The 26,113-nt window shown below is 38.7% G+C and overlaps 1 protein-coding gene across 1 annotated transcript in view; it reads left to right on the top strand.

Annotated features, from left to right (window-relative positions):
• Window positions 1-26,113, top strand: part of NECAB1 (N-terminal EF-hand calcium binding protein 1) — a 187,590-nt gene that overhangs the window by 6,682 nt on the left and 154,795 nt on the right. Inside the window, exon 2 of the mRNA XM_072734344.1 lies at window positions 1,133-1,157. Within this exon, the coding sequence (XP_072590445.1) occupies window positions 1,133-1,157 (25 nt within the window). The remainder of the gene's footprint in view (window positions 1-1,132; window positions 1,158-26,113) is intronic.

The raw sequence follows: 26,113 nt of genomic DNA, 5'->3' as shown, positions 1-26,113 counted from the left end.
TCTCCAAATCTCTCCTTATAAAGTCATCGGTCTTGGGGTATAGGGCCTACCCCCAGTCCAGTAAGATTGTATCTTAATTTGATTACATCTCCAAAGACTACTTTCAAACAAGGTCACCTTCACAGTTACTGGGGGTTAGGACTTCCACATTTGTTTTGAGGCAACACGGTTCAACCCATGATATATACAACCAAGGAAGGGTAGACAGCAGCTTCTTACCTGTATCTTCCCAGGTTCCAAGTCAGCAGAAGAAGGTGTGTCTCTCTCTGTGCTCAAACCTGAGTAATCACTGTGGCTGGAGTATGGGACACCCTGCTTGCCAGGCCTGAGTGCTCTTCCCAATCCTCGAGCACATGGGCCCAGAGTAGGAAAAAGACTGGTTGCCCAGAAGAAAATTTTGAAATCCCAAAGATACCTGACTTGATAACCAGGCAGCTCTTATCCACCAAAGATAATAAAATTAATGCATAGACCTAATGTAAGATATAATGTGGACACGTGAGCTCTATTCATCCATAATCTATTACTTTTTTGTTTCGATTTATTCCCATTTTATTGAGGTATGATTGATGTATATTAAATTGCACATTTTTAAAGTGAAGAGTTGATGGGTTTTTGCATACGTATATCCCCGTGAGGCCATCACTGTAATCAAGATAATAAATACATCTACCACTCCAGAAAGTTGTCTCATATCCTTTTCTAATGTGCTCCCTCCTTATTTGTATGCAATGCTTAATCTTCTCTCTGCCACTGTAGTTTGCATTTTCTAGAATTTTATATAAATGGAATCACGTAGTACGTACTCTTTTGTGTCTAGGTTTTTACCCAACATCATTATTTAGCGATCCATCCAAGTTATTGTGTGAATCCAGAGCTCATTTCTCCTTATTGCTCAGTAGTATTCTGGTATGGATGTGCCACAGATTTTTTTTTTTTTTTTGTCCATTCACTTGTTCAAAGACATGTGGGTTGTTTTCAGTTTTTGATTATCCTAAGGAAACCTCTCAACTGGGAAACCTTTATTTAAAATTGGAATTTCTTTCATTTACTAAGGGATGAATTATATGTGAGTGTAATGTTCACTGCAACTGCAAAAATGGTAATAACATTTTTCCTTTTTCTTTTTCAGATACTGAGGAGAGCGGATAAAAATGGTAAGACCAAAAAAACTGCACTTCCTATTTATTGATCTCTTACCATTTAGATCACCCTATAAAGCATAGTATGGAAGAGAGAGGAGAACCCAAGAAACTGATGCATAAAATGTCAGCCTCTGGTACTAATAAGAGTTTTAGGGAAGTTTATGGTTCCGTCTGGATATTCATGAGAAATTGAAAGAGGTACTTATATTTGACAGGAAGATGGAATTTATGCCTTTGAAGTGAACAGCTGTCATAGCTCTGGCTTTTCCCTTTTATGCTTTAATTTTAAAGTAATAACAGCTTCTATTCATTGAGTGTCTACTGTGTGCCAGGCATTGGGCCAAGTGCTTTGAGTTATTTCTTGGAATTAATAAGATACAGATCTGAGACATGAACCCCAGGTCTACGTGGCTCCAAAATCGAGGCTGTCCACGCTGGATTTCATGGTGGCCTTGGGGGCCACTGCTGCACTGTAACAGGTACCTGGAGGTTAAGTTGGTTACCTGGAAGTGTGCGTTGCCAAACTTACCTTCACCCCATGGCTCTTGGCCATCGCTCTCGTATTTGAATTGTATGCGCTGGGATTGATAATCTACAGAGACAGAGAAGTCAGAGAAACTAGAAGAAAAAAAAAAAGTCCTGTCAGTGGAACTACAATTTAAATGATGCCTGCGCCGAGTCCAATTATAAGCTGTCATAAGCAATATCTTTTGACTCTTATCTCACTACAAGTTTTGTTCCATAGAATACAAAATCAGAACGTATTGAGTTTATTTTGCTGCTGTAGTACGAGTACATAATAGAGCCATATTCTTGACAAGACTTTCTTGACAAATGTAGGGTACCAAGAGTCCTTTCCTTTTCTTGAAATCGGATTTCTTATCTGTGGGGAGGGATTACTGGCAGAGTCCAGATCTGACACTTTAAAAACCTTTGTTGTGCTCTAGTTAGCCCTTAAGCAGCCAGATCAAGAAAAGCTTGATTGGCACTATCTAGCTTTTCCCACAGCAGAAAATATCTTAATCCAAGGAGCATTAAAACACTGTCCCCGATCCTGATAATACTTAACTGTGCCTGCCCCTCAGAATGTTTGCTCAGACTATGTTGCAGGGGTTAATATATTATCGATTCAGGGTTTTTTTTTTTTTTCTTGTTTCACCTGAATCACTTGATTAATTTTTAAGACAGATGTAATGATGCAGTCATCCTGTCTTCTCATCTCCCTTGTGGGCCCTGTGCCTGCCATCCAAAGTCAGTGATGTCTGAAACACAGCTGAATAGTCCATATGGCTCCATGCTACCTGCCTCGTACTTCAGCAGCCATTTCTACTTCAGAGATGCCTTTTCTCTCCCTCTACCCAGGCTCCACCTTCCTTTCTCTGGACCCCACGGTCCAACTGAGGGTTATCCATACCTTTGTACATAGCACTCTTCTCTCCATCAAAACTTACCTCTTCTGGTGGCCTACGATGATAATCCATAGTCACAGTAAAAAGCACCTGAAGACCCAATTCATGATTTACTGGAGTTGATGAGAACCTCATATGTTTTGCTATGAAGAATGGTCCCTTGGTGGGAGAGCCTTGTGTGGTCCTGTTTTTTTTTTGTTTTTTTTTTTTTTACCTGCCTCCTTCCTTCCCACATAGGATACCTCTCGCCTCCTTGCTCCCTGTCCTAATGCTGAGCCCAGTGTGCTGTCGAAGCTACCTGCCCTTCTGCTCCTACTCTCATGGTCTTCACCATGCATCCTCTTCTGCCGCTCTCTCGGAAGCACCAGGGCTTCTCCAAGCATCACTCCACCTGTCACACTTCTGTGGTGTCCTTGCTTGGATTCACACCTGCTCACCCCCATTTCCACTCTTAGCCACCCCAAGAACTCTTGTGTATTGCTTGTATTGGGGTCAGAAGGCACCTTGTCTGGAAAGCCTTCCCCCTTGGGAGGTCCCCCTCATCTGTGCTCTCTGCACTTTGGTTTGTGCTAATTATTCCCTTTTGTGAGGACTGTAGTTGTTCGCCAGTGACTCTATTTTCTTAAGCCAAATGTGCCTGTCTCGGACAAGAAACTTGTCTTATTAACAGGCACTCTGCTCAGCCAGTACGGGGTGCTCAGTGCATGTTCACTTAGTGAATTAACAATGATTAATGACACTCTCCTCCATTACCCATCGCCCTTCTATCACCTCTTTCCCTTGCCTTCCATTCTGCTTTCCTCTTCTCCCCCATTCCCGGTGCAAAGTGGGGGAAGGGCAGAGATAGGTAGGTGCACCTAGCAGCTCTGTGGCTTTGGGTAAGTAACAAACCTCACCCTCAGCCCTCTCACCTACAGACTAGAGATAATAGCATCTGTCTATGTCATGGGATTATTATGAATAATAAATGATGTGACATATGTAAAATCCCCCGGGGAAGTGCATGGTACATAGTAGCAGGTTACACCTGCTTGCTTTGCTGATATTTTTATGATCAATACGATCAGTATCACTACTTAAAGCTTGAGCTGTTTTTGGGGTTGTGATGCCTTGACTATTGGAGACATTTGGTGACATTCCAGTTGTTTCTATTTCAGTGGAGTTTAGTAGGGGAGAAAAGACTATTTAGCATACACACGGGATTGAAAAAAGGAAAAAAGGATAGTGGATAATCTTAACAAAATGAGAAAATACCAGCATTAAAAAAATCCATCTTTCTGAACCATGTGTTCATTCCATTTTGTATTTGCAAATAAGCAGCTGCTACATGTACATGATCTCTGGGTAACAGACCCTCATAAGACAAAATCCCTTATGGACCGCATAATTGGTAATAGATTAATGATGGGAATAAGAGGTGGTAAGCAGCATGACACTTAGCTTACCAGAGTACAGAGTTAGCTTCTGGGATCTATTTGACATGAGAGAAGCTGCTAGAGAAATGGGTGGGGGAAAAATACATGAGAGCAATTAACTGTCATACTTGTGTCTCAGATTCATTTGTTGTTTTAAAGTCATAGGCTGGGATCCTAGACATCAAGACAGACCTCGAAGTAGAATAGATTAGGGATGTGAGTGTTTTGATCTAAAGAGCCCAGAATCAAACCTAAAAATGCAGAAGCTCTTGAGAAGTCTTACGTATATGCAGGCTGAATGAAAAGGGACATGGCACATAGGAATTCGTAAAATTTGCAAAAAAAAAAAAAATTAACCTTAGAAAAAGGCAAAATCAAAAGGCTCACAGTAAATAACACTGAGGATTGTTTTTGCTGACGTGCGCTTGCTAGGATCTCCCATTTTTGACTAGTAAAGAGGTAGACTGCAAGGGGGGCTCTTTTAATCCCGATGAGTTGACTGATCCCTCAAAGAGATGGTCATAGTTCTCCTCATTGCCCTTTGACCTATTCCAGCATCCTGCGCGTTATACATCTGTGAGGACGGACAATGTGCCTATTTCACATGGCACCAGGGCCACAGTAGTGAGCCTGTCACAACATTTGTGCTCAATAATAAATACTTGCACATCTGTTGGTAAGAGGTGCATAACCAACAGTCTGATACTAAAAACTGAAGAAGAAGCATAATCTTCTAGATTAGTGCATCAAACTAAGCATTGATGTTATTTATCTGTTGTTTATTGGTTAACAGTATTAGCTAAAACCCTAAAGGTTCCACCAACAACAGTGTTAGAACTAATGAATGAATTCAGTAAAGTTGTAGTGTGCCAAGGCAATATACAAAAATCTGTTGTATTTTTGCAGACTGACAAGGAACTATCAGAAAGAGAAATTAGGAAAACAATCCCACTTATAGGTGCATCGGAAAGAATGAAATCCTAGAAATACGTTCCGCCAACGTGGTAAAAGCCTTGTACAGATGTACATTGATGGACATTTTAATTGTACATTTTAATGTACAACTTAATTGTACATTAATGAAAGACATTAATGAGAGAAATTGAAGAAGACACAAATAAAAGGAACGATACTCTGGGCTAATGACTGGGAAGATTTACTATTGTTAAAATGTTTATTGGGCAGCTCAGGTGGCTCAACGGTTTAGCGCAGCCTTCAGCCCAGGGTGTGATCCTGGAGACCCGGGATCGAGTCCCATGTCGGGCTCCCTGCATGGAGCCTGCTTCTCCCTCTGCCTGTGTCTCTGCCTCTCTCTCTCTCTCTCTGTGTCTCTCATGAATAAATAAAAAAAAAACCTTAAAAAAAAAAAAAAGAAAAAAGTCTTAAAATCGGAACAGAACTACATCTGGCATTCAAAACACTAATACAGGGCACCTGGGTAGCTCAGTTGGTTAAGTATCTAAAGCTTGATTTGGGCTCAGGTCATGATCTCAGGGTTGTGAGATTTGAGCTCCACTTTGGGCTCTGTGCCAGGCGCAAAGTCTGCTTGGGATTCTCTCTCTCCTCTCCCTCTGCCCTCCCCCAACTCTCTCTCTCCCCCCCCCCCCCAAATAAATAAATAAGATCTTTCAAAAAATAAAAAATAAAAATAACACTAATATAAGAACAGTTGATGTTGAGTTTGTGTTTGGGAATGTTTTGAAGACTTCACTGGATCATTATATAACCAATGTTAATAGATTAAGTGACAGTGCTTGGTAAGAGCCTCTCAATGTGGTTGCCCAGGGTTTGGTTTATTCAGTTGACGTGTCCGAATGTGACCCCAGGTGGAGGGTGGAACACAGGTTCGGTAAGTGGGAGCGTTTTCCTTGAAGGCAGGGAGACTTTCAGAGTACCACCCAGAGGCCTGTGATTCTCTCTTTCCTGCGTCTTGATAACAAGGCTGTGCTCTGATGTCAGCTACTTGGTCAAGCATCACCTCTGTGGTTGCCCTGACCTTAATCAGGGATCCTGGCCCCAAGTAAGGATGAAGAGATTAAAAAAAAACGGGGCTCTGGAAATCAGAATTATTGGCGTAAGGCGGCAGATTTTTATTTCATACTTCCTCACTATTTTCTCAAAATATGTTGTGAATGTCAGTGTAACAGAATCAAGTAATCACAGAGCAGTGGGGATCAGATGCAGCACTATATTCCTGCTTATTCTCAGGCGTATGCAAACTCACAAGCTCCTCAACTACACACCTACCAGCTTGAAAGTCAGCACACAAAAACACACATACACACACACACACAAAACACAGCCAGAAAGAAAGAAAGAAAGAAAGAAAGAAAGAAAGAAAGAAAGAAAGAAAGAACAAAGTCTAGTAAGAGCTATTTGTTTAAAAAAAAAAATCTCATGCCCTCACCTGGACCCTAGAAGTGGCTCATCAGCATTACAATATGTGGGAGTACAGGAGTGGAAGTTCTGACTGTAATCATTTTTTTTTAACAAAATAAGGAAAAACAAAATTTCTATTTCCACAGTATGTTTTTTTTTCTAAAATATAAAGCAGTTTCACTCTCATAAATGTGTTGCTTTTCTGCCAAAAGCAGAAAACTGTGAAAATTCTTATCTTTCCATAGCTGGGCTAATCAGCTGTCATAGAAACAAACAGAATTTCTATTCAGATTACTGAGCCAATGACATGAATGCCATGGGCAGCCAAAGGCTCAGAAGTCAGAGTCTGCAGTTTACAGAGCGCAGTGTCTACTGTAAAATGGTGCCTCTACCATAAGTGCTGTCTGATCTAGATTTGTAGGTTAGCGGCCCAGCACCCCCTTCCCTTTCTGTGCCGCAGTGAATCATCTGTACTCACTCCATCTAGATGTGGGAGGCATGTCGCACTTCGGTTAAGCTAGGCTTTGCAGTCAGACGGCCTAGGTTCATATCCTGGTTTCTCCTTCTCCGTGATCTGAGCAACTTACTTAGCTTCCTCATCTGTAAAATGGAAAGAAAAAAATCTTCTCAAAAACAAAGCAAAAGGAACCAAAGCCTCTCTCATAGGCATGCTGGGCGATTAAAAGAAATAGTACAGGGGGCACCTGGGTGGGTCAGTTGGTTGAGTAGCTGCCTCTGGCTCAGGTCATGATCCTGGCTGGGGTTCTGGGATCGAGTCCCTCGTCAGGCTCCCTGCTTAGGGGAGAGCCTGCTTCTCCCTCTCCTCCTGCCATTTTACCCCACTTGTGCTCTCTGGCTCTGGCTCTCTGTCAAATAAATAAAAATCTTTGAATAAAATAAAATAGATAATGTAGATTTTCTTGGAAAGGTGCCTGGCCCTTAAGAAGCTACGTAAGTGTTAACTATACTCATTTTTTAAAAGATTAATTTATTTGGGACGCCTGAGTGGCTCAGGGGTTGAGCGTCTGCCTTTGGCTCAGGATGCGACCCTGGGTCGAGGGATCGAGTCCCGTATCAGGCTCCCCACGAGGAGCCTGCTTCTCCCTCTGCCTATGTCTCTGCCTCTCTATGTCTCTCATGAATAAATAAGTTAAAAATCTTAAAGAAAAAAAAATTATTTGAGAGAGGAAGAGCTGGGAGGGCAGAGAGAGAGAGAGGGAGAGAATCTCAAGCAGACTCCCCACTGATTGTGGAGCCTGATGTGGGTTCCATCTCAGGACCCTGAGATCACCACCTGAGCCAAAACCAAGAGTCGGACAGTTAACTGCGCCACCCAGGTGCCCCCCACCCCATTTTCATTTTGTATCCTAATGCTTATTCTTACTCGGTGGGACAGTCACAATGTCCCACCCTCCCTCCTGCTGCTGCTGAACTATTCCCCTGGCAGCACCCAAGTGTTCTATCTGCGATGACCTTACTAAGCCCTCAGAGCTTCCCTGCTGCTTGCTCTATCTTTGCATTGGCCATTCAGCTCTTCTTATTGTTTGCAAACCAATAACCCTAATACAGTTTCTCTTGTGTGCTTGGAGTTGGCCCTATATGCCCAAATTGGTTTCTGTACTCCCAATTCTGAAAACTAAGGAAATGGAATTAATTTTTATTCATGGTTTTTCAATACAATAAAGAAATTGGAAAAACTGAAACATATGTGATACCTTCAGTTCCTTAGGTTCTCCTGAATATCAAAAATGTTGCGAAGCTGGATTTTGTTGACTATGACTTGATGATGTCAAAATGACCAATGGGGTCAGTGGATTTAAAAGTAGAAATATTTTGATTTTTTTTCCCCAACCGGTTATCACATTTTTTTTTTCAAACGTCTTATTAGGGCTAATGAGAACTATGCACCGAAATGATAGGGCAAGGTTTGGAGTTAGAAATCTTAAATTCTAGCCTCGGCTCTCCCACTCTTCTTCCATCTTCCTTTCTTTCATTCATTCAGCTACGACCAGGCACTGCGCCTGTTGGTCAGACCCTATGTTGGGCACTAACGATACTGAAATAAATAAGGCTAAATTAAAGTCAGCACTGCGCACGCACACACACACATGAACACACACTACAAGGAATGGAATGAAGTTCATTTAAATTAAAGTTTGAATTCTAGAGCGGATATAAACATGAATTAAAAATAATTATACACTGTAATAAATGCTGTGATAGAAATCGGCACTAGATCCTATATGGGAGTCATCTTTGGACGATGTACTCTGATACTATCTCTTCTCTGTTCAAAATCCCTCGTTTGTTACAAGATAAAATCCAGACTCCCGAGCAAGGCTGACCCCCCAGCCCTCAGTGTGTAGACACGCACAGCTTCCTCTGCTGGGAAGGACCCTCCATCCTTCTGCCTCTAGCCTACAGTCTCTCTCCCCTGGGGAGCCCCCTCTGAATTTGGTTTGGCAGAGAATGGCTTAGGAGTCAGGGATTGATACGTAAACTAGTTCTGCCGCATGCCAACTGCATAACTTGGTAGGTACTCAGAGATCCACGTTCAAGTTCAGCGTATAGGGCTGTTGTGATGATTCATTGAAGTAACACAAAGTCCCATACACACAACAAATACAACTCTAAGTATTAATGTCTTTGCCTGACTGCCCACCATTCTCTCATCTATAGTTTCCTTTTTTTTTTTTGAAGATACTTATTTATTTATTTGGGGTGGGGAGAGCACTAGTGGGGGCTAGGGCCCAATCCCAGGACCCCAAGATCATGACCTGAACCTGAGCTGAAGGCAGTGAACCGACTGAGCCCCCCAGGCGCCCCCCTCATCTACAGTTCCATTGCATATAGAAGATGGAGGAGTGGGAGAACCGAGGCTAATCCATTGCATTTTGTTACCATAAATGGTACCACCATTTATCATTGTACTGATTAGTCTGTGGGTATGTTTCCCAACCCCGCATTAGCCTGGACACTCTTTGAAGGCCAGCCACTCTACACCTTTAGTATAATGCTTGATTTATTTGTTAGTATTCTGTGAACATGACTGAATTGCTTTGGGGCCCTAGAGCAAGGTGCTCTAATTGTGCCTGGGGTGCTGAGTAAGCCTCCTCTTGAGGTGTAATTCATCTGAGTAAGTGTAGGGTAGGTGGGGGACAGGTAATTCCGGGTCAAAGGAAAACGAGTACAAAGGCACAGAATTTGAAAAATTGCATAGAAATTGCTTCCTGAACACAATTTCTCAGTTTGTAAAAAAATATATACTGCATACCTACTATGCTCACACCTGAAACCACACTCGTTAATCCCAACTGCCTCCCCGCGTCAGTAGGTGTTTCCCAACTCCGGAAACAGCATCACTGCTCAACAGGTGCTCCAACCAAAAGCTTCAGAGGCTTCCCTGATTTTGCTCCTTCTCCAGTAACTCCACATCTAACCCATTAGTGGCCCTCTTGGCTCTACAGTGAAAAACACCTGCAAAATCGAATCACTTCTCACTACTTCCAAATTTCTACCCGAGTTAAAGCCTCCGTAATCTGGCATCTGGACTACTGCAAAATCCTTGAGTTTTAGAGCTATTGAAAGCTTCAGTAAGTCCATGGCAGTAGAGATAACAGAGATAAGATACTGAGTTTTTTTTTATTTTTTATTTTTTATTTTTTTTGATACTGAGTTTTATATTTTTTGAATGTATTATTAGCAAAGACTTGGTAATTAATAAAAATGTATGTTATGAAGGTATTGAAGATGAAGGTAGTTAATGGTACATAGTGATGGGTGGGGACAAGAGGGTGAGATTTCTGGTTTCTGGCTCGGGGAAACTGGGTGGGCAATGAGACTTATCTACGTTGTGAATGTCTCACATATTAAAAATTATTTTTTGTAATTTTGGGGTCACTTTTAGTTACGAGAGCTTGCTTACGGATGATCTGTTGCTGCTAACAAGAGACATGGCTTTCTCCTTAATATTCTAAAATCATGCCTAGGTTATTAAAAATAGAATAGTTTGTACTTTACTAAGACCTCTGTGACCATGAGGAAATAGGTTCAGACTCAAGAAAATATTACTGTAATTACTGTAAATAACCCTACCAAAGGATTACTATATGCCAGATGCTCTGCTAAGCATGATTTTATTTAATTTCCAGAACAGTCTTATGAGGAAGATAATACCATTATCCCAATTTTATCAATAAGTAACCCGAGACGTGGATTACTTGTTTAAGGTCACAGAACAAGTAAACACAGTTTATATCCAGCTTCTCTTCCAATGTAAAAGCCCTTGTACTTTGCTCAGGACCCTCAGGCACTGTGGCTCCCCTCTCTAGTGGGGTTATGCTGTTGAAATGTAGAAATATCAGTGTTTCCACGTGCATACTGCTGAGTGAGTCAATGTAATTTAAAAATAAAAGACAAAAAAAATATATGGGATTGTTTTGGTAATGATCCTACTTGTAGGTTAGTTTAACGGAAATTTGGAACCTTTGATCTTGGCTCTACCATTTGTTCGCTCATTTGCTCATTCATTCATTTGCCTAATATTTTATGAGTGCTCTTGATTTGCTGGACCCTGGAAGGTGGTGGAAATATGAAGATTAAAAACATAGAAACTTCAGTATATGTTCACCAGGGTGTGTGCTCGGACAAATTCCTGAACCTCTCTAAACCTGTTTCCTAATAAATAAATAAATAAATAAAATAAATAAAATAAAATAAATAAAAACAAACCTATTTCCTAATTTTTAAAGTAAAAAAAAATCATAATAAAATTTTAATGAGTAGCAGTGTTATGAGGAAAATGCACGGAAAATATATGTAAAGTCCCAAGGACTTTGTTTAGCATATAGTGACTATTTAAAACCTGTCAGTTCCCTTCTGCCTTCACTCATTTCATATAGGTCCTAAGGATATGATTTCTTTACTTGTGATGGATTATGAAAGCAGACCGAAAACTGTGAGCCCTTACAAAGGCCTTATGCTACGAGGACAAATCATGTATTTGTCTAATGAAAGTAACTCCTTTTGATGTTTGCACAAGGATTTGGAGAAAACTTGGTCACGTCTAAATGACTTGGGACTTGAGATAAGGAAGAGATAGTGGATAATGTTGTCCTTTGGGATCTTAGCATCTTATTGATTTTAAAAAAAAGTCATAAACAGGGGCACCTGGGTGGCTCCGTTGGTTGAGTCTGCCTTTGGCTCAAGTCATGATCCCAGCCTCCTGGAATGGACCCCAGCCAGGCTCCCTGCTTAGTGGGGAGTCCATGTCTCCCTCTCCCTCTGCCCTCCCCCCCCGCTCGTGCTCCTCACTTTCTCTCTTTGTCAAATACATAAATAAAATCTTAAAAAAAAGTTCTAAAAACAGATAAAATCGAGTAACAGTGTCATCAGTGATGCAAGAAGGATCACTAAGCCAATTGAATGGTAAATATACTAATGTGAGTTCAGAGGAAAGTTCTTTGGGCTTGGGGTTGCCTAGGTGAGCCTATGGAATGATAATGCTCTAAATGTCTAAAGATGCATGAAAATTAAGAACAGCTAGAAAAAAAAAATGACTTATTTTATTTTTCCCTCCCTCCCTCTATTCTCATCTGTTTTGTTTCTTAAATTCCCCACATGAGTGAAACCATATGATAATTGTTTTTCTCTAATTGACTTATAATTAGGATCAGTTCAGTTCAAAGTGCCACAGACCCAATTCAGATTATAAAATAGGAAGTTTGGGCAGCCCCGGTGGCTCAGCGGTTAGCGCCTGCCTTCAGCCCAGGGTGTGATCCTGGAGACTCAGGATCGAGTCCCAGGTTGGGCTCCCTGCAGGGAAAGCCTGCTTCTCCCTCTGCCTCTCTAGGTGTGTGTCCCTTGTGAATAAATAAATAAATAAAAACCTTAAAAAATAAAACAGGAAGTTTGCTGGCTCTTTTTTTTTTTTAATTTTTATTTATTTATGATAGTCACACAGAGAGAGAGGCAGAGACACAGGCAGAGGGAGAAGCAGGCTCCATGCACCGGGAGCCCAACGTGGGATTCAATCCCTGGTCTCCAGGATCGCGCCCTGGGCCAAAGGCAGGTGCTAAACCGCTGTGCCACCCAGGGATCCCTGGCTCTTTTAACTGAAATACCCAGGAGGTGTGAAGAAGTAGTCACATGTAGGTGTTCAGGAATCACTCTTTCCCTGCCCCCTTCCCTCTCTCTCCATCTCAGTTTTGGTTTTCCTCTGGGTGGTTTTACTTTGAGTGGCTTTCTTACCAGGAGAGACAAAGACAGCTCCTGGAATGCATCCTACCACTTCAACAAACCGGAGTAAAGAGAGTACCTCCTGTATTCTCCTGTATCTACCTCCTGTAGAATAATTTTAGCAAAAATCTCAGGATTTTCTCTGATCAACTACAGTCACATGCCCATTCTTGAAGCAATAAGCAGGGGATGAAATGAACTGATTTTTCCAGGTTTGGATTACATACACCCCCGCCCCCCAGAGTGGTGTGAGTTGCATAAAGACTCACCTAACATACATAGAAGGAGAGAGAGGGCAGGTGATTTGTCAAATGAAAAAGTGTTTTTACCAAAATAGAGGAAAGTAGATGTGTTGACTAGGCAAAAATGACAGATATTCCTCTTTTGGAAGGTAAAAAAGCAGGGATTATTTGCTGGAAATGAAGATATAAAGGAGGGGAAAAGAAAGCAATTCAATTATGTGTGGTATTCCTTCTATATGTAACAACTTTATTAAAATATTTTAATTTTCATTTTGCAGTAAAATTTGCCTACAAATGGGGTCTTCCCTCCATTGCTAATTTGAATACACCTTCTCTACAAATGACTAAATGTTCCTCCAACAATGTTTTTTTCATCAGTCATTCTACAAAAGGCTGAGTGTATGTGTGTGTGTGTGTGTTTGTTGCCTTTCTCCCAGTCTCTCCTTAAACAACATTGTTAATTCTCTATGAAAGTGACATTAAATAGGTATCTTTTTAAAAATTTTATTTGATTTGATTTAAATTCAATTAATTAACATATTATTAGTTTCAGAGGTAAGTTCAGTAATTTGTCAGTTGTATATAACTCCCAGTGCTCATTCCATCAAGTGCCCTCCTTAAATGCTCATCACCCAGTTACCCCATCTCCCCACCCATCTCCCCTCCCGCAACCCTCAGTTTGCTTCCTGTGGTTAAGAGTCTCTTAATAGTTTATCTCCCTCTCTGACGTCGACTTATTTTCTCTTCCTCCCTCTATTCTCATCCGTTTTGTTTCTTAAATTCCCCATATGAGTGAAACCATATGATAATTGTCTTTCTCTGATTGACTTATTTTGCCTAGCATAGCACTGTCTAGTTCCATCCACACCATTGCAATGACAAGATTTCATTTTTTGATGGCCGAGTATTATTCCATATATAATATATATACCATGTCTTCTCCATTCTAAACAGATATGTTGACTGTATTTTTTTTACTAAATTAAAAGCACATTTTTCTAGCCATAAAAATTAATATACACTCATTAATTCAGGATAAAGACAGTGTTTTCATATTCCCAACACAATTCCAAGTGACAAAATTATTTTGATATAAGAAATAAGCTTTCCTGGTAAGGAAATACTAAATACTAAATACTTGGGTTATCAAGTCAGTGAAGAGCTAACCATTTGACTGGATTATTCAGTTTTCTACCTGAGTTTTGGTCACTTTTGTCAATTTTAAACTGATGGCAGTTTTAATGACCTGCTTCCAAAAATATGTTCCAGGAGATGTGCTTTCAGGGACCACATTGGAATTACTTAATCCTATTGTATTTCAGTTTTCTTCTGCTCCTGGAAATAAAAGTAAGAATATATAATTACTTAATCAAATTGTTGTGATGAATACAGTTGATCAAATGTAGAATAGAAATGCTTGGGAAAATAGTAGGTCAGCTTATTTTTGCTTGTATGGAGCATATTTCGTAAAACAATAAACAATACGTAAAACAACTTTCAATACGTAAAACACATTTCATTCTCCCAGATGATTTATAGAAAACAAGAGAGCCAGAGTAGCTTGTTTGGGGTTAAGAAAATAAATTCATTGAATTGATTGTTGAGTTTAATATGATAGATTTTGAGATCTAATGTGAATAAACATAATTGACTTCACCATGCTGATAACATAGCAAATCAGTTCTTAACATATTATTTAAATCCATATAATTTTCATATTCTATTGTATACATTTTTTATTTTACTTTTTTTTCATTTTTAATTTTTGAAGTTTTATGTTTATGGAAAAACTATGAAGTTACTATAGAGAGTTCCCATACACCTAATATCTAGTTTCCCTTATTAACATTTTACCTTTGTGTGGTACTTGTGTTAACAGTTTATGAGCCAATATTGATACATTATTGACTGAACTCCATTCTTAATTAGATTTCCTTAGTTTTTACTAAATGTCTTTTTTTTCTGTGGCAGGACAGCACATTATGTTTAGTAATCGTATCTCCTTGGGCTCAGTTTCTCAGACTTTCTTTGTTTTTGATGATTTTGACAGTTTTAAGGAGTACTAGTGTCTGGTGTTTCATAAAGTGTCCCTCAACTGGGATTTTTTTTTGATGTTTTTCTCATGATTAGGCTGGGGTTATGTGTTTGGGGGAGGAAGATCACAGAGGAAAAGTGCCATCACATCATATCAAAGGTTTACACTGTCAACATGATTATGACTGTTGGTGTTGGCCTCAATACCTTGGTTCAGGGAGTGTTTGTCAGGTTTCTTCACTTGCAACGTTGATTCTTTGGGAGGAAGTTACTCGGGGCAGCCCAAGCCTAAGGAGTGCGGAGTTATGCTCCACTTCCTTGAGGACTGAGTATGTGCATGAAATATTTATAATTCTTCTGCATGGGAGATTTGTCTATTTTCTCTTTATAGATGTATTTATTTATTCAGTATTTGTTTATAACACTATGGACACATGGGTATTTATTCTGTGATGAATCTGGGACTACTCAATATATTTTATTGTTCAAATTGTCCCACTTTGATCATCGGGAGCTCTTTCAGTAGACTCCTGTGTGCCTTTGTCCTACCCTCATAATTACGGTTTCTTTTTTTTTTTTCGGTTTCTTTAATAATTCCTTACTCTCCAGCCCTTCAGATGCTTGAGGCTCATCTTTTGTAATTCCTGTCGCAATATGACAATCAGTCACTTCTCCAAGGATCTTTGATTTTTGTTCTTACTAGAGAATGATATTAAAAACAACAATGTGGGTGGTAGATGTGCTCATTTTTACTGGTGTGTCATTGTTGCTTCTCAGCTCTCTCGGCTGATGGAGCAAGGAAATATATATGTGTATACTAGCCCAAGTGTATGCATATCTCTACATATTTCTGCATGTACTCGTATGTGTCTATATTAATTTAAACATGAGTTCATAGTGCTGTCTCAAACTTTAAACCATTACCACCTCCTCCCTTTGCTTATCAGTAACCTATCAAACAGTGAGACACCTGGCTCCCCCAGTGAGCTGTTCATTCGCATAACTGTTCAATCCTAGTATGCATGTGTATTATTCAGGATGTTTTACTTGTACGCCCAACTTTGTCAACTATATCAACTATATTACAGTGCTTCTGGACAGCTTATTTGCCTTTATATAGACTCCATTCATTTCCAGAATTGCTTAGGTCAACACTGTTTTCCCTCATTACCTTCAGTGAAGTTGTTTCATACATTTCTAATATATTTAAATTATTTTGTCACATTCTGCATTCCAGCCTGGAATCCCCTGAACTCCTAAATGATTTTTTAAGAATTGGCACACATTAAAGTTTGTTGTTCTTTGTGCTGTAAAGTTTGTGGGTTTCAACAAATGCATAATGCCATATTACTGTCATACCATGTCATGCAAAATAGTCACCCTACCCTAAAGTATCCCCTGTTTTTGTCCTTTCAACCCTCATTGCCCTGAACTCCTGACCACTAATGACCTTGTTGCTGTTTTTACAAATTTGTCTTTTCCAGAATGTCATAAAATTGGAATCATACAGTATATAGCCTTTTTAGATTGACAAAATTCATCCATGACTTTCTTTGGCTTGATAGCTCACTTTCTAAAAATCACTAAGTAATATTCCATTCTGTGTATGTACTAAGATTACTTTATCCATGCACCTGTTGAAAGACATTTAATTACTTCCAACTTTTAGTGATTATGAATAAAACTGTTGTAAACATTCACATGCAATTTTTGTATGGACCTAAGTTGTTAAGCAGTTGGGTAAATACCTAGGAGCATGGTTGCTACATAAGAAAATGCCAAAATAGCTGCCAAAGTGGCTGCAACATTTTGCTGTCCTACTAACAATGAATTAATGTTCCTGTTGCCCTGTATCCGAGCCAGGAATTGGTGCTGATGTTTTTTTGTGTTTGTTTTTTTCTTTTTCTTTTTTTTTTTTTTTTTGGAGGGAAGCCATTCTAAAGGGTATGTAGTAGTATCTCATTACTATTTAAATGATTAATTACCTATGATAATCAATATTGATAATATTTTAAATGCTTATTTGCTGCATGTATATTTTCATTGGTTTTGTGTCTGTTCATGTGTTTGCCCACTTTTTAATTGGCTTTTTTGCCTACTCATTGCTATTTTTTTTTTTTTTGCTATATTAAGTGTTTTTTGTATGTTATAGATGCAAGTCGTTATTTAAATGTGTTTTGCAGATATTTTCTCAGCCTGTGGCTTGTCTTTCATTCTCTTGAAAGAAATTTTAAAATTCTAATAAAGTCCAATTTATCATTTTTTTCTTTCATGTTGTACTTTCAGTGTTTTTTTTTTTTGTTTTTTTGTTTTTTTGTACTTTCAGTATTGTATCTAAAAACTCATCACCTGATCCAAGGTTTCTCTTATTTTGCATTTACATTTAGGTCTGTGATCCATTTTGAGTTAATTTTTCTTATCTCAAAAAGTGTAGAGTCTGTGTCTAGATTCAGGGGGGTTTAGAGTCTCCAACTATTATTGTGGATTTGTCTATTTTTGTCTTCAGCCTCATGTATTTTGATGTTGTTTTAGGCACATACACACTTAGAATTGTTGTCTCCTGGGAGAATTGACCCCTTTATACTTAAGTAATTCCCCTTTTGATTGTTGATAATTTTTCTTGAAGTCTACTTTGACTGAAATTAATATAGCTACTTCAGCTTCCTTTTGTTCAGCACTCTTATGATATGTCTTTCTCCATCTGCATAGATTTAGCCTATATGAGTCTTCAGATCTAAAGTGGGTTTCTTGTAGACAACATGTAGTTGGCTCTTGTTTTTTTTTTCCCCACCCTAACAATCTCTGCCCTTTAATTGGTGTACTTAGATCATTCACATTAAAATTGATTATTGTTATTTTTGGATTAATATCTACTATGTTTATAGTTATTTTCTATTAGTTCCCCTGGTTCTTTTTTTTTCTCTTCTTTTTCTGCCTTATCAGGTTTTAAACAGCATTTTGTATATAATGTCTTCTCTTAGAGAATCAAAAAAGTTTTTAGTTGTTTCTGTATTTTCCACCAATCTGACCTTGCAATATTTATTTTTTACTAATATAAATCAATCTTAAAATAACACTATACAACTTCATGGGTAATACAGGTACCTTGGAATATTTCCAAGGTCTTCTGTTCCTTATGAATTGATATAATTTATTTCACATATCAAAATACTATTAATTACTAATATGCTGTTAGTATTATTACTTTATACATTTATCTCTTAGATTAATTCAGAATAAGGAAAACAAAATATTTTATTTTCATTTATTCTTTCTCTGACACTCCTCATTATATTGATCTGAGTTCCTGACCTAAATCATTTTCCTTCACCCTAAGAACTTTTTTTTTTTTTTTTTTAACATTTCTTGTAGAGAAGTTCTGCTGGCACTGAATCTCTTCAGTTTTGTTCATCTGAGGTCTTTATTTCGGCTTCACTTCTGTTTTTTTTTTTTTTTTTTAAGATTTTATTTATTTATTCAGAGAGAGAGAGAGAGAGAGAGGCCGAGACACAGGCAGAGGGAGGAGAAGCAGGCTCCATGCAGGGAGCCCGACGTGGGACTCGATCCCGGGTCTCCAGGATCACACCCCGGGCTGCAAGCTGTGCTAAACTTCCCAGCCACTGAGGCTGCCCTCGGCTTCACTTTTGAACAATAATTTCACTGTATATAAAATTCTAGATTATGGGACGTTTTTTCCAACATTTTAACTATTTCATTTCACACTCTTTCTGCTCGCATGGTTTCTCATGAGAAGTTTCCTGTAATTTTAATTTGTATTCTTGATCCTATATAGACTATAGATTAATTTTTTCTACGTCTTTCTAAATTTTCTCTTTGTCTTTGATATTATGTAGTTTGAATATGATATGCCTACGTGTTAGGGTTGTTTGGGTCAGAGTAGGGGGGATGTCAGGGCAGGAACGTAGCCTGTTTGGTGTTCTCTGAGCTTCCTGGATATGTATTTTGTTTCTGTAATTAACTTTGGAAAATTCTTAGCTATTATTATTTCAGATATTTCTTCTGCTCTGTACTATCTTTTCTTCTTCATCAGTTGTTTATGTAACACCTTTTGAAATCTCTTAGAGTTCTTAGATGTTCTGTTCAGGTTCTTGTTTTTTTTTAAGCTTACTGATTTTTTTCTCAGCTATATTGTTGAGACCATCAAAGGCATTCTTTGTTTCTGTGTTTTTGATTTCTAGCATTTTCTTTTGATTTTTTTTTTTTTAGAATTCCCATCTCTTTGTTTACATTATCCATCTCTTCTCTTTATTCCCATTAGACCCCTTAACCTGCTAATCGTAGTTAGAATTTCTTGTTTGATAATTCCAATATCTGTGTCAGATCTGAGTCTGGTTCGGATTCTTGCTCTGTTTCTTCAGACCGTGCTTTTTCTTGCATTTTCTCATTCCTTGTAATATTTTTGTGAAAGCTGATCATCATGTATCAGGTAATAGGAAATGAGATTACTAGGTTTCTAGCTTGAGATATAATTATCTGGTAGGAGTTGGGCAGTGTTTAATGTTTGCTCTAGCTGTAGGTGCTAAAGCCTTCAAATTCCTCTTGTCTTTTTGTCTCCCCTGTTGACCTGGGCTTCCCTAAGTACTCTTCAGAGAGATTCTGAGTCTTACAGCTCTTTCAGCTGGAATCCACTGGGTTTATATGGGAGCCCTGTTGGTGTAATGGTAAGGAATGGAGGAGCAGATGTGTCAATAATCTTATGATTAAATCTCAGTCTTTTAGTGGGCCTATATTTCTGGGCTGTGACCTTCACAAGTGTTTCGTAGCTTCCCTTCAACTTATTTGATATGAAGGCTAGAGGGGACTGCAGTGAGAGAAATGTCCTTCCCCCAAGTGGGGTAGAGTTCTGATAAAATCTGTGCCCCTGAAGAATAGACTTCAGTCATGATGAGCACTATGGGTCTATTTATTGATTATTCTTGCTCTTCCCTGTGCCAGAGCTACATGGTGAAAAAAAAAAAGCTACATCTTTTTTTGTCTCCTCACTATGAGAACCATGATGCGGTTCCTGGAGATAAAACCCATGAAAGTGTGGAAGCTCCCTAAAGCCTGAAGCCCCCAGGAGTTTCTCCCTCTCATGTTAGTCTGTACCCAGCCTCCAGCAATTCATCAAAATTACTCTATAAGTGTTTCTATCAGTTTGTGTCTCCAGTAGCTTCTCCTCTGTGTAAGCAGATCTTGGCTATGATTCTCTGGTTTTGTCTTTTTCTCAAATTTTGGGTAGTGGTTTGTCCTGCAACCTCAGTTCTCTCATAAGTCCGAGAAAAGTCATTGATTTTTAATTTGTTCAGCCTTTTGCTCTGCTAAGGACAGGAGTGGTAATGTCTAAGGTTTTACATATTAGAGTTGAAATCAGAAGAACTTCTATTTTATTTGCATTTATAGATTGTCAATAACTTGTTTTATTTTTTATTTTTTTAATAACTTGTTTTAAAACAAATATATGGCATTAGACATTTAACAGGTAGAAGCTTGTAGAGATAAGGAAGTTAATGCACAATGATATTAAATGACTTGTGCAAAGTGATAGGTACATTTGATAGAACATATTTAATCTATTTACATTTAATTAAATGTTAATATATTAATTATTATTTTTCTTGATTTGCAATTTAAGAACTTCATTTTAGAAACAAGGTTGCTATTTTTATTTCTGCCTCTAAAAATTTGCATATTATGCAAAGTATATGCTGTTCTTTGTGTGTTAAACTCACTAATGCTTTCCAGGTGTTCATTTTGTACATTTATTTTTGAAGATGATCATGTTTTGGTGTTTTAATCTTAATAAACCACAATATTTAATCTTAATAAACCACAAGATTTTTTATGTGCTCAAAAGTCTTAAATACAGGAAGGAAAATCCAGTGTTTTGAAAGAATAATATTTTTTTTTAGAGAGTGCACACCAGCAGGGCAGGGGGACAGAGGGAGGAGTGAGAGAATCTTAAGCAGGCTCCACACCCAGTGAGAACGCATGACCTGAGATCATGACCTGAGCCCAAATCAAGAGTCAGACGCTTAACCAACTGAGCCAGCCAGGTGCGTCCAAAGAATAATCCTTTAAATGATCACAAAAACTAGATTAAAATTATGATAGTAGGAGGGGAAATGCTGGGATCGGTGCTCATTGTTGGCATATTTGTGAAAACGACATTTGAAGGAAAAATTGAGTGTTTAAAGAGACTCTTTTTTTTCAAAGAAGCTCCAGTTTTATTTTTTTAAAAGACTTCATTTATTTATTCATGAGAGACACACACACACACACAGAGAGAGAGAGAGAGAGAGGCAGAGACACAGGCAGAGGGAGAAGCAGGCTCCATGCAGGGAGCCCGACGCAGGCCCTGGGCTGAAGGCAGCGCTAAACCGCTGAGCCACCTGGGCTGCCCAAAGTTTTAGACTATGTTAAACCCTTATTACCTAAGAAAATAAATTAAAATTTCTATTTTTCAATAAACATATCAAATACCCATTATTCTGTATGCACTCAATAAGTACTTTTTAAGAAAAAGAGCAAGATAGGAACGAATTCATGCATAACGGTCATGACCGAGCAAGACTGAACAAGTAAATCCATCCAAAGACTATAACAACCTTTGTTGAACTCTTACTCTGTGCTAGGTACTGTGCCAGGTGTTTTCTGTACAGCCTCTCAATCCTTGCAACAGCCAAGCATTTATAAAATCTGAAACTTAAAGGATTTAGTTGGCATTTCCAAAGTCTATTCTGGGACCTTTTCTTTCTCACTGTAGGCATTCTTCTGGGAGAATGAACTCACTTCTAGGACCTCAATTAGTATATATTGGTAATGCAGAAGTACCTCTCCCTCTTCCTCTTTCTCTCTCCCTTTCTCCCTCTTCCTCTCTCCTTCTCCTTTTCTATACGACCATGATGCTCCTGCTTTCTAGATGCATCTACTTACTCCATAGGTACATCCAATTTCTATAGACCTAAGCACTGTACTCCACCCCATGCTTTTTGCCATGTGTTCTCTATTGCAATGAATGGAGATGTCATCCATCCGATTACTCAGTCTTAGAGGGGTATCATTTCTTTTTAATTTAAATTCAATTTGCTAACATATAACACCCAGTGCTCTTCACATCATGTGCTCTCCTTAATGCCCATCACCCAGTTACCCCATCCCCCCACTCACCTCCACTTCCACAACCCTTTGTTTCCCAGAGTTAAGAGTCTGTCTTGGTTTGTCTTCTTTCTAATTTTTCCCCACTCAGTTTCCCTTTCCCTTATGGTCCCTTTCACTATTTCTTATATTCCACATATGAGTGAAACCATATGATGATTGTCCTCCAATTGACTTACTTCACCCAGCATAATACCCTCCAGTTCCATCCATGTCAGTGTAAATGGTAGGTAGTCATCCTTTCTGATGGCTGAGTAATATCCATTGTATGTATGTATGGGTATCATTTTTTTTTAAAGATTTTATTTATTTACTCATGAGAGACACAGAGAGAGGCAGAGACACAGGAAGAGGAAGAAGCAGGCTCCTTGTAAGGAGCCTAATGTGGGACTCCATCCCAGACCCTGGGATCATGCCCTGCTGAGCCACCGAAGCGTCCCAGATGGGTATCATTTTTGACTTATTGTTCCCTCTCATCCATCACCTCTAACTGATCACCAGTTCCTATTGATTCTGTTTCTGAGACAGATGATAAATCTGGCCACGTATCTTGTGTTCTTACTGTCACCACCAAAGTTTAAGCCACCATTGATTCTTTCCCTAATTACTACAGTGACCTCTAATGTGTCTTCTCTTCTGGTGCCACACCTGTCCACCCCACTCTACTCACCCACAGTAAGCTTCCTAATAGGACAATGGCTCCTCTTGGGGTAAATTCAGAAGTTTTTACCAGATTTGTATGGTTTTTCATGGCATTGACTCTATGTATCTAACTCTCTGGCTTGCCTTTCTTCCCACCCAGCATGTAGTCTTTTCTCCCAGCTTTGTTGACACTTTAAGATTGTGTATATTTAATGTATACAGTTTGCTAATTTTGTATACACATGTATTGTGAAATATTCAGTATAATAAAGTTACTTAACCTATTCATCACCTCACACAATGACTCTTTTATTTTATGGTAAAAATACTTAATATCTACCCTTTCAGGAAAATTCCAGTATACATTACAATATGGTTAACTGTAGTCACATTGTTGTACTTTAGATTTCCAGAATTTACTCATCTTGAATAACTGAAACTTAGTACCCCTGATGAACATCTTCCAATTTCCCCCGCCCCAGCCCCTGGTAACTATCATTCTCCTCTAGCATATATTCTTTGACTTGGTTTACTGATTTTTCTTTTCAATTCCCCAACTATATTATTTCTTGCCTCCTGGCTTTGTGGTTGGCATTTCCTTGACCTGGAATACTCTTACCCTTTACAGTTCTTTCCCCATTAACCCCATTTGTCACTTGTATCTCTCAGCTGAAATGTCACTTTTTCCTGGGAAGCCTTCCCTATATACTTACATCTGGGTTAGTTTTCTTTTCTACATGGTCCCACATCATACTGTGTCTCCTAGAATTGCCCTTATCATATGGTATTTGTTTGCTCATTTGCTGTATCCTCCGTCATAAATATAAATTCCTTCCGAGGTTGCCTGCCATCATCCTTAGCACAAAACAGTGTTGGAACCTAGTAGGAGCTGAGCAAAAATTTGATGAGAGAATGGATGAAAGTGCTATACTACCGACAAACGGCAAATCCATGTTAAAAGCTCAAGATTCTCTTTGTTCTAAGGCTTTTCTAAGCAACTTCTCTCTGCTACCTCAATCTCAAAAATTAATCGGATATAGAATATAAGACCAGAATACTTTAAAAATAGCAGAGGAGGGGCCAGGTATGCTCAGGATAAACTCAGGCAGAGCATGTAAGTCGGATAAAAAAACTGAAAAACTTGTACCCTTTGGTGGTAAAGGTTAATATTTATTATCCTAGGGAGGGGAGGTGGGTGGGGGAATGGGGTAAATGAGCGACGGGCATTAAGGAGGGCACTTGTAACGAGCACTGGGTGTTTATATGCAACTGATGCATCACAAAATTCTACCCCTGAAACTAATACTATACTACATACAACTAACTTGAATTTAAATAAAATCCTGGGGGGAAAAAAAGATTTATTATCATAGTATATCAGATCTCACAGGATTTGGCTAATCTGTAGGCCAAACCAGTATAAATCAAGGTTTAATTGTATTCCATTTCTAAAGAGAAGACCAACAGGAAAATTGAAATAGAAAAAAACAATTTTAATAAAAAATTGAGATTGCTTTGTTAATGCAGAACCCCACTAGAAAGGAGTATTTTGCCTCCTTTTCCTTCAAAAAATACTGTAATACTTTTGTTTGACATTAAGGTACTAGTCTAGAAATATTCTGAAGTAATTCTTTACAATTGCTTATTTAAAAGTATGGTAGCCCAAATTTAGGACTTCCAGGAATCTTGGATGTGGTAAAAACAGGCTTTAAAAATATAATTTCCACCCTTCAGGACTATAATTGAATGCTTCCTTTTTTTTTCTTTTTATATTTCTTTCTAATAAGAATTACAAAGTAAAAAGGCTTTTCGCCCTCATAGAATCATCAGAGCACTTGTTCGATGCTTTTGATAGTATTTACGTTATCACTTGAGCTTACTTATTTCTGCTGATTGTAAAGTAGTTTTCCAGAGGCTCACCCTGCCACAAAGTGCACAGGCAGGTTAAATTCTATGATAGCCTGGTTCAGCCTACCTGAAAACCATTAAATACTCACCAAGGGAACATTCCACCATGAATATGTATGTATCCCATTTGTTACACATTTCCATAGCAGAGTTGGAAAGAGTGGGTTGATTTCTATCTTTTTCCCTCCCTCCTTCCCTCTTCCTTCTTTCCTCCTCCCCATACCTAGATGTGGTTTGTGTCCAATTCCCCAACCTGGTGATATATTTTCTTTGTCAAAGTAAGGAGGTACACAGCGGAGATACTAAAACTATGTCTAGTCTGGAACATCAGTTACATGAAGCCAGAGTTAAAAATAGTCATTTGAGACATGACACTAAAAGAGCCCATCCAAAAGCAGAAATACAAAATTAGACAATAGATGGGCCTGGTGGATTCAGCTTCATTTTGCATTGGGTTGCTGTGGTCTTTGTTTTTTTTTTTTTTTTTTTTTTTTGCTGTGGTCTTTGAATGGCTGAGCCAGACTGAGGTCATCCAGTCCAGGGGGCCTCTGGGAGTGAGGAACTCCAGATCAGGCTTGTTGTGATCTCTAATGCTAAGTCTGCTCTGTTAGCATTTGGCAAGAATTAACTGGAAGATTGACTGATTGACCTATACAGTCAAAAAGTAAAATCATATGCAATTTAAAAACTCTCAGGGGTCTTTATATTTATATTTTGCAAATACAGATTTTTTGAAAATGTTACAGCCTTTAAATCCCTATCTGAAAAAGTAGGTCATTCAGTGATGAGGTCTATTGAGTCCTTCCGTTAATTATTAATGTGAGAAGGAATCTCAAAAAATCCAGATTTCTTGACTACCCCACTGCTCCATGCCCTCTGTGAGATTGGGATTTGCTGGTAGGGCCCAGGAATTTGCATTTTAACTGAACAATGGATGGTCTGGGGACCATCTTTTGAGGCATAAAAAAAAAAAAAAGAAGCCCCAAATGGATCTTGAAGATCCAATCCTATTAAATCTTATCAGCTTTAACTCAAAGACAAATTCTACTTTGTTCAGTATGGTGTTGTTAGTAGGAACACACAATAGGAGTTTGGTGACCGTAACTTCCTTCCTCCTAGTCCTCTGCTGCCTCTTTTTGTTGTTGTTGTTGTTGCCTCTTTCTAAGTGGAGAGGATCATCCCACCACTTAAGTCATCTAGCCACTTACCTGAGACAACCGGCAGACCAGCTTCTTGCACAGAAAGAAGGATGCTTTCCTTTTCCTACATGTCCATCAAGACCCTTAAATTCTCTGCTTCTGTATCTTGAGAGGTCTTTTAATTTCATCTGTTACTAATGTGTTTCTTCCATCTCTGCTTATTCAGATTTACCTGTAGTAGAAAGTCAGGTGCAAAAGTTCCTAAACTCCTCATGCCCCCAAATAGTGGGATCTTTGATTGCCCTAACCCCCCTACATTCCAAAGTGTATCTCTTATTGCACTTACCGTGTGTTACTGTGTAACATACCTGTGCTTATGTCTACACCTCTTAGCTCTTTTTATTA

This window comes from Vulpes vulpes, chromosome 13 (genome assembly GCF_048418805.1).
Source record: "Vulpes vulpes isolate BD-2025 chromosome 13, VulVul3, whole genome shotgun sequence".
Classification (NCBI taxonomy): domain Eukaryota; kingdom Metazoa; phylum Chordata; class Mammalia; order Carnivora; family Canidae; genus Vulpes; species Vulpes vulpes.
This window is presented reverse-complemented; position numbering and strand designations above follow the sequence as displayed.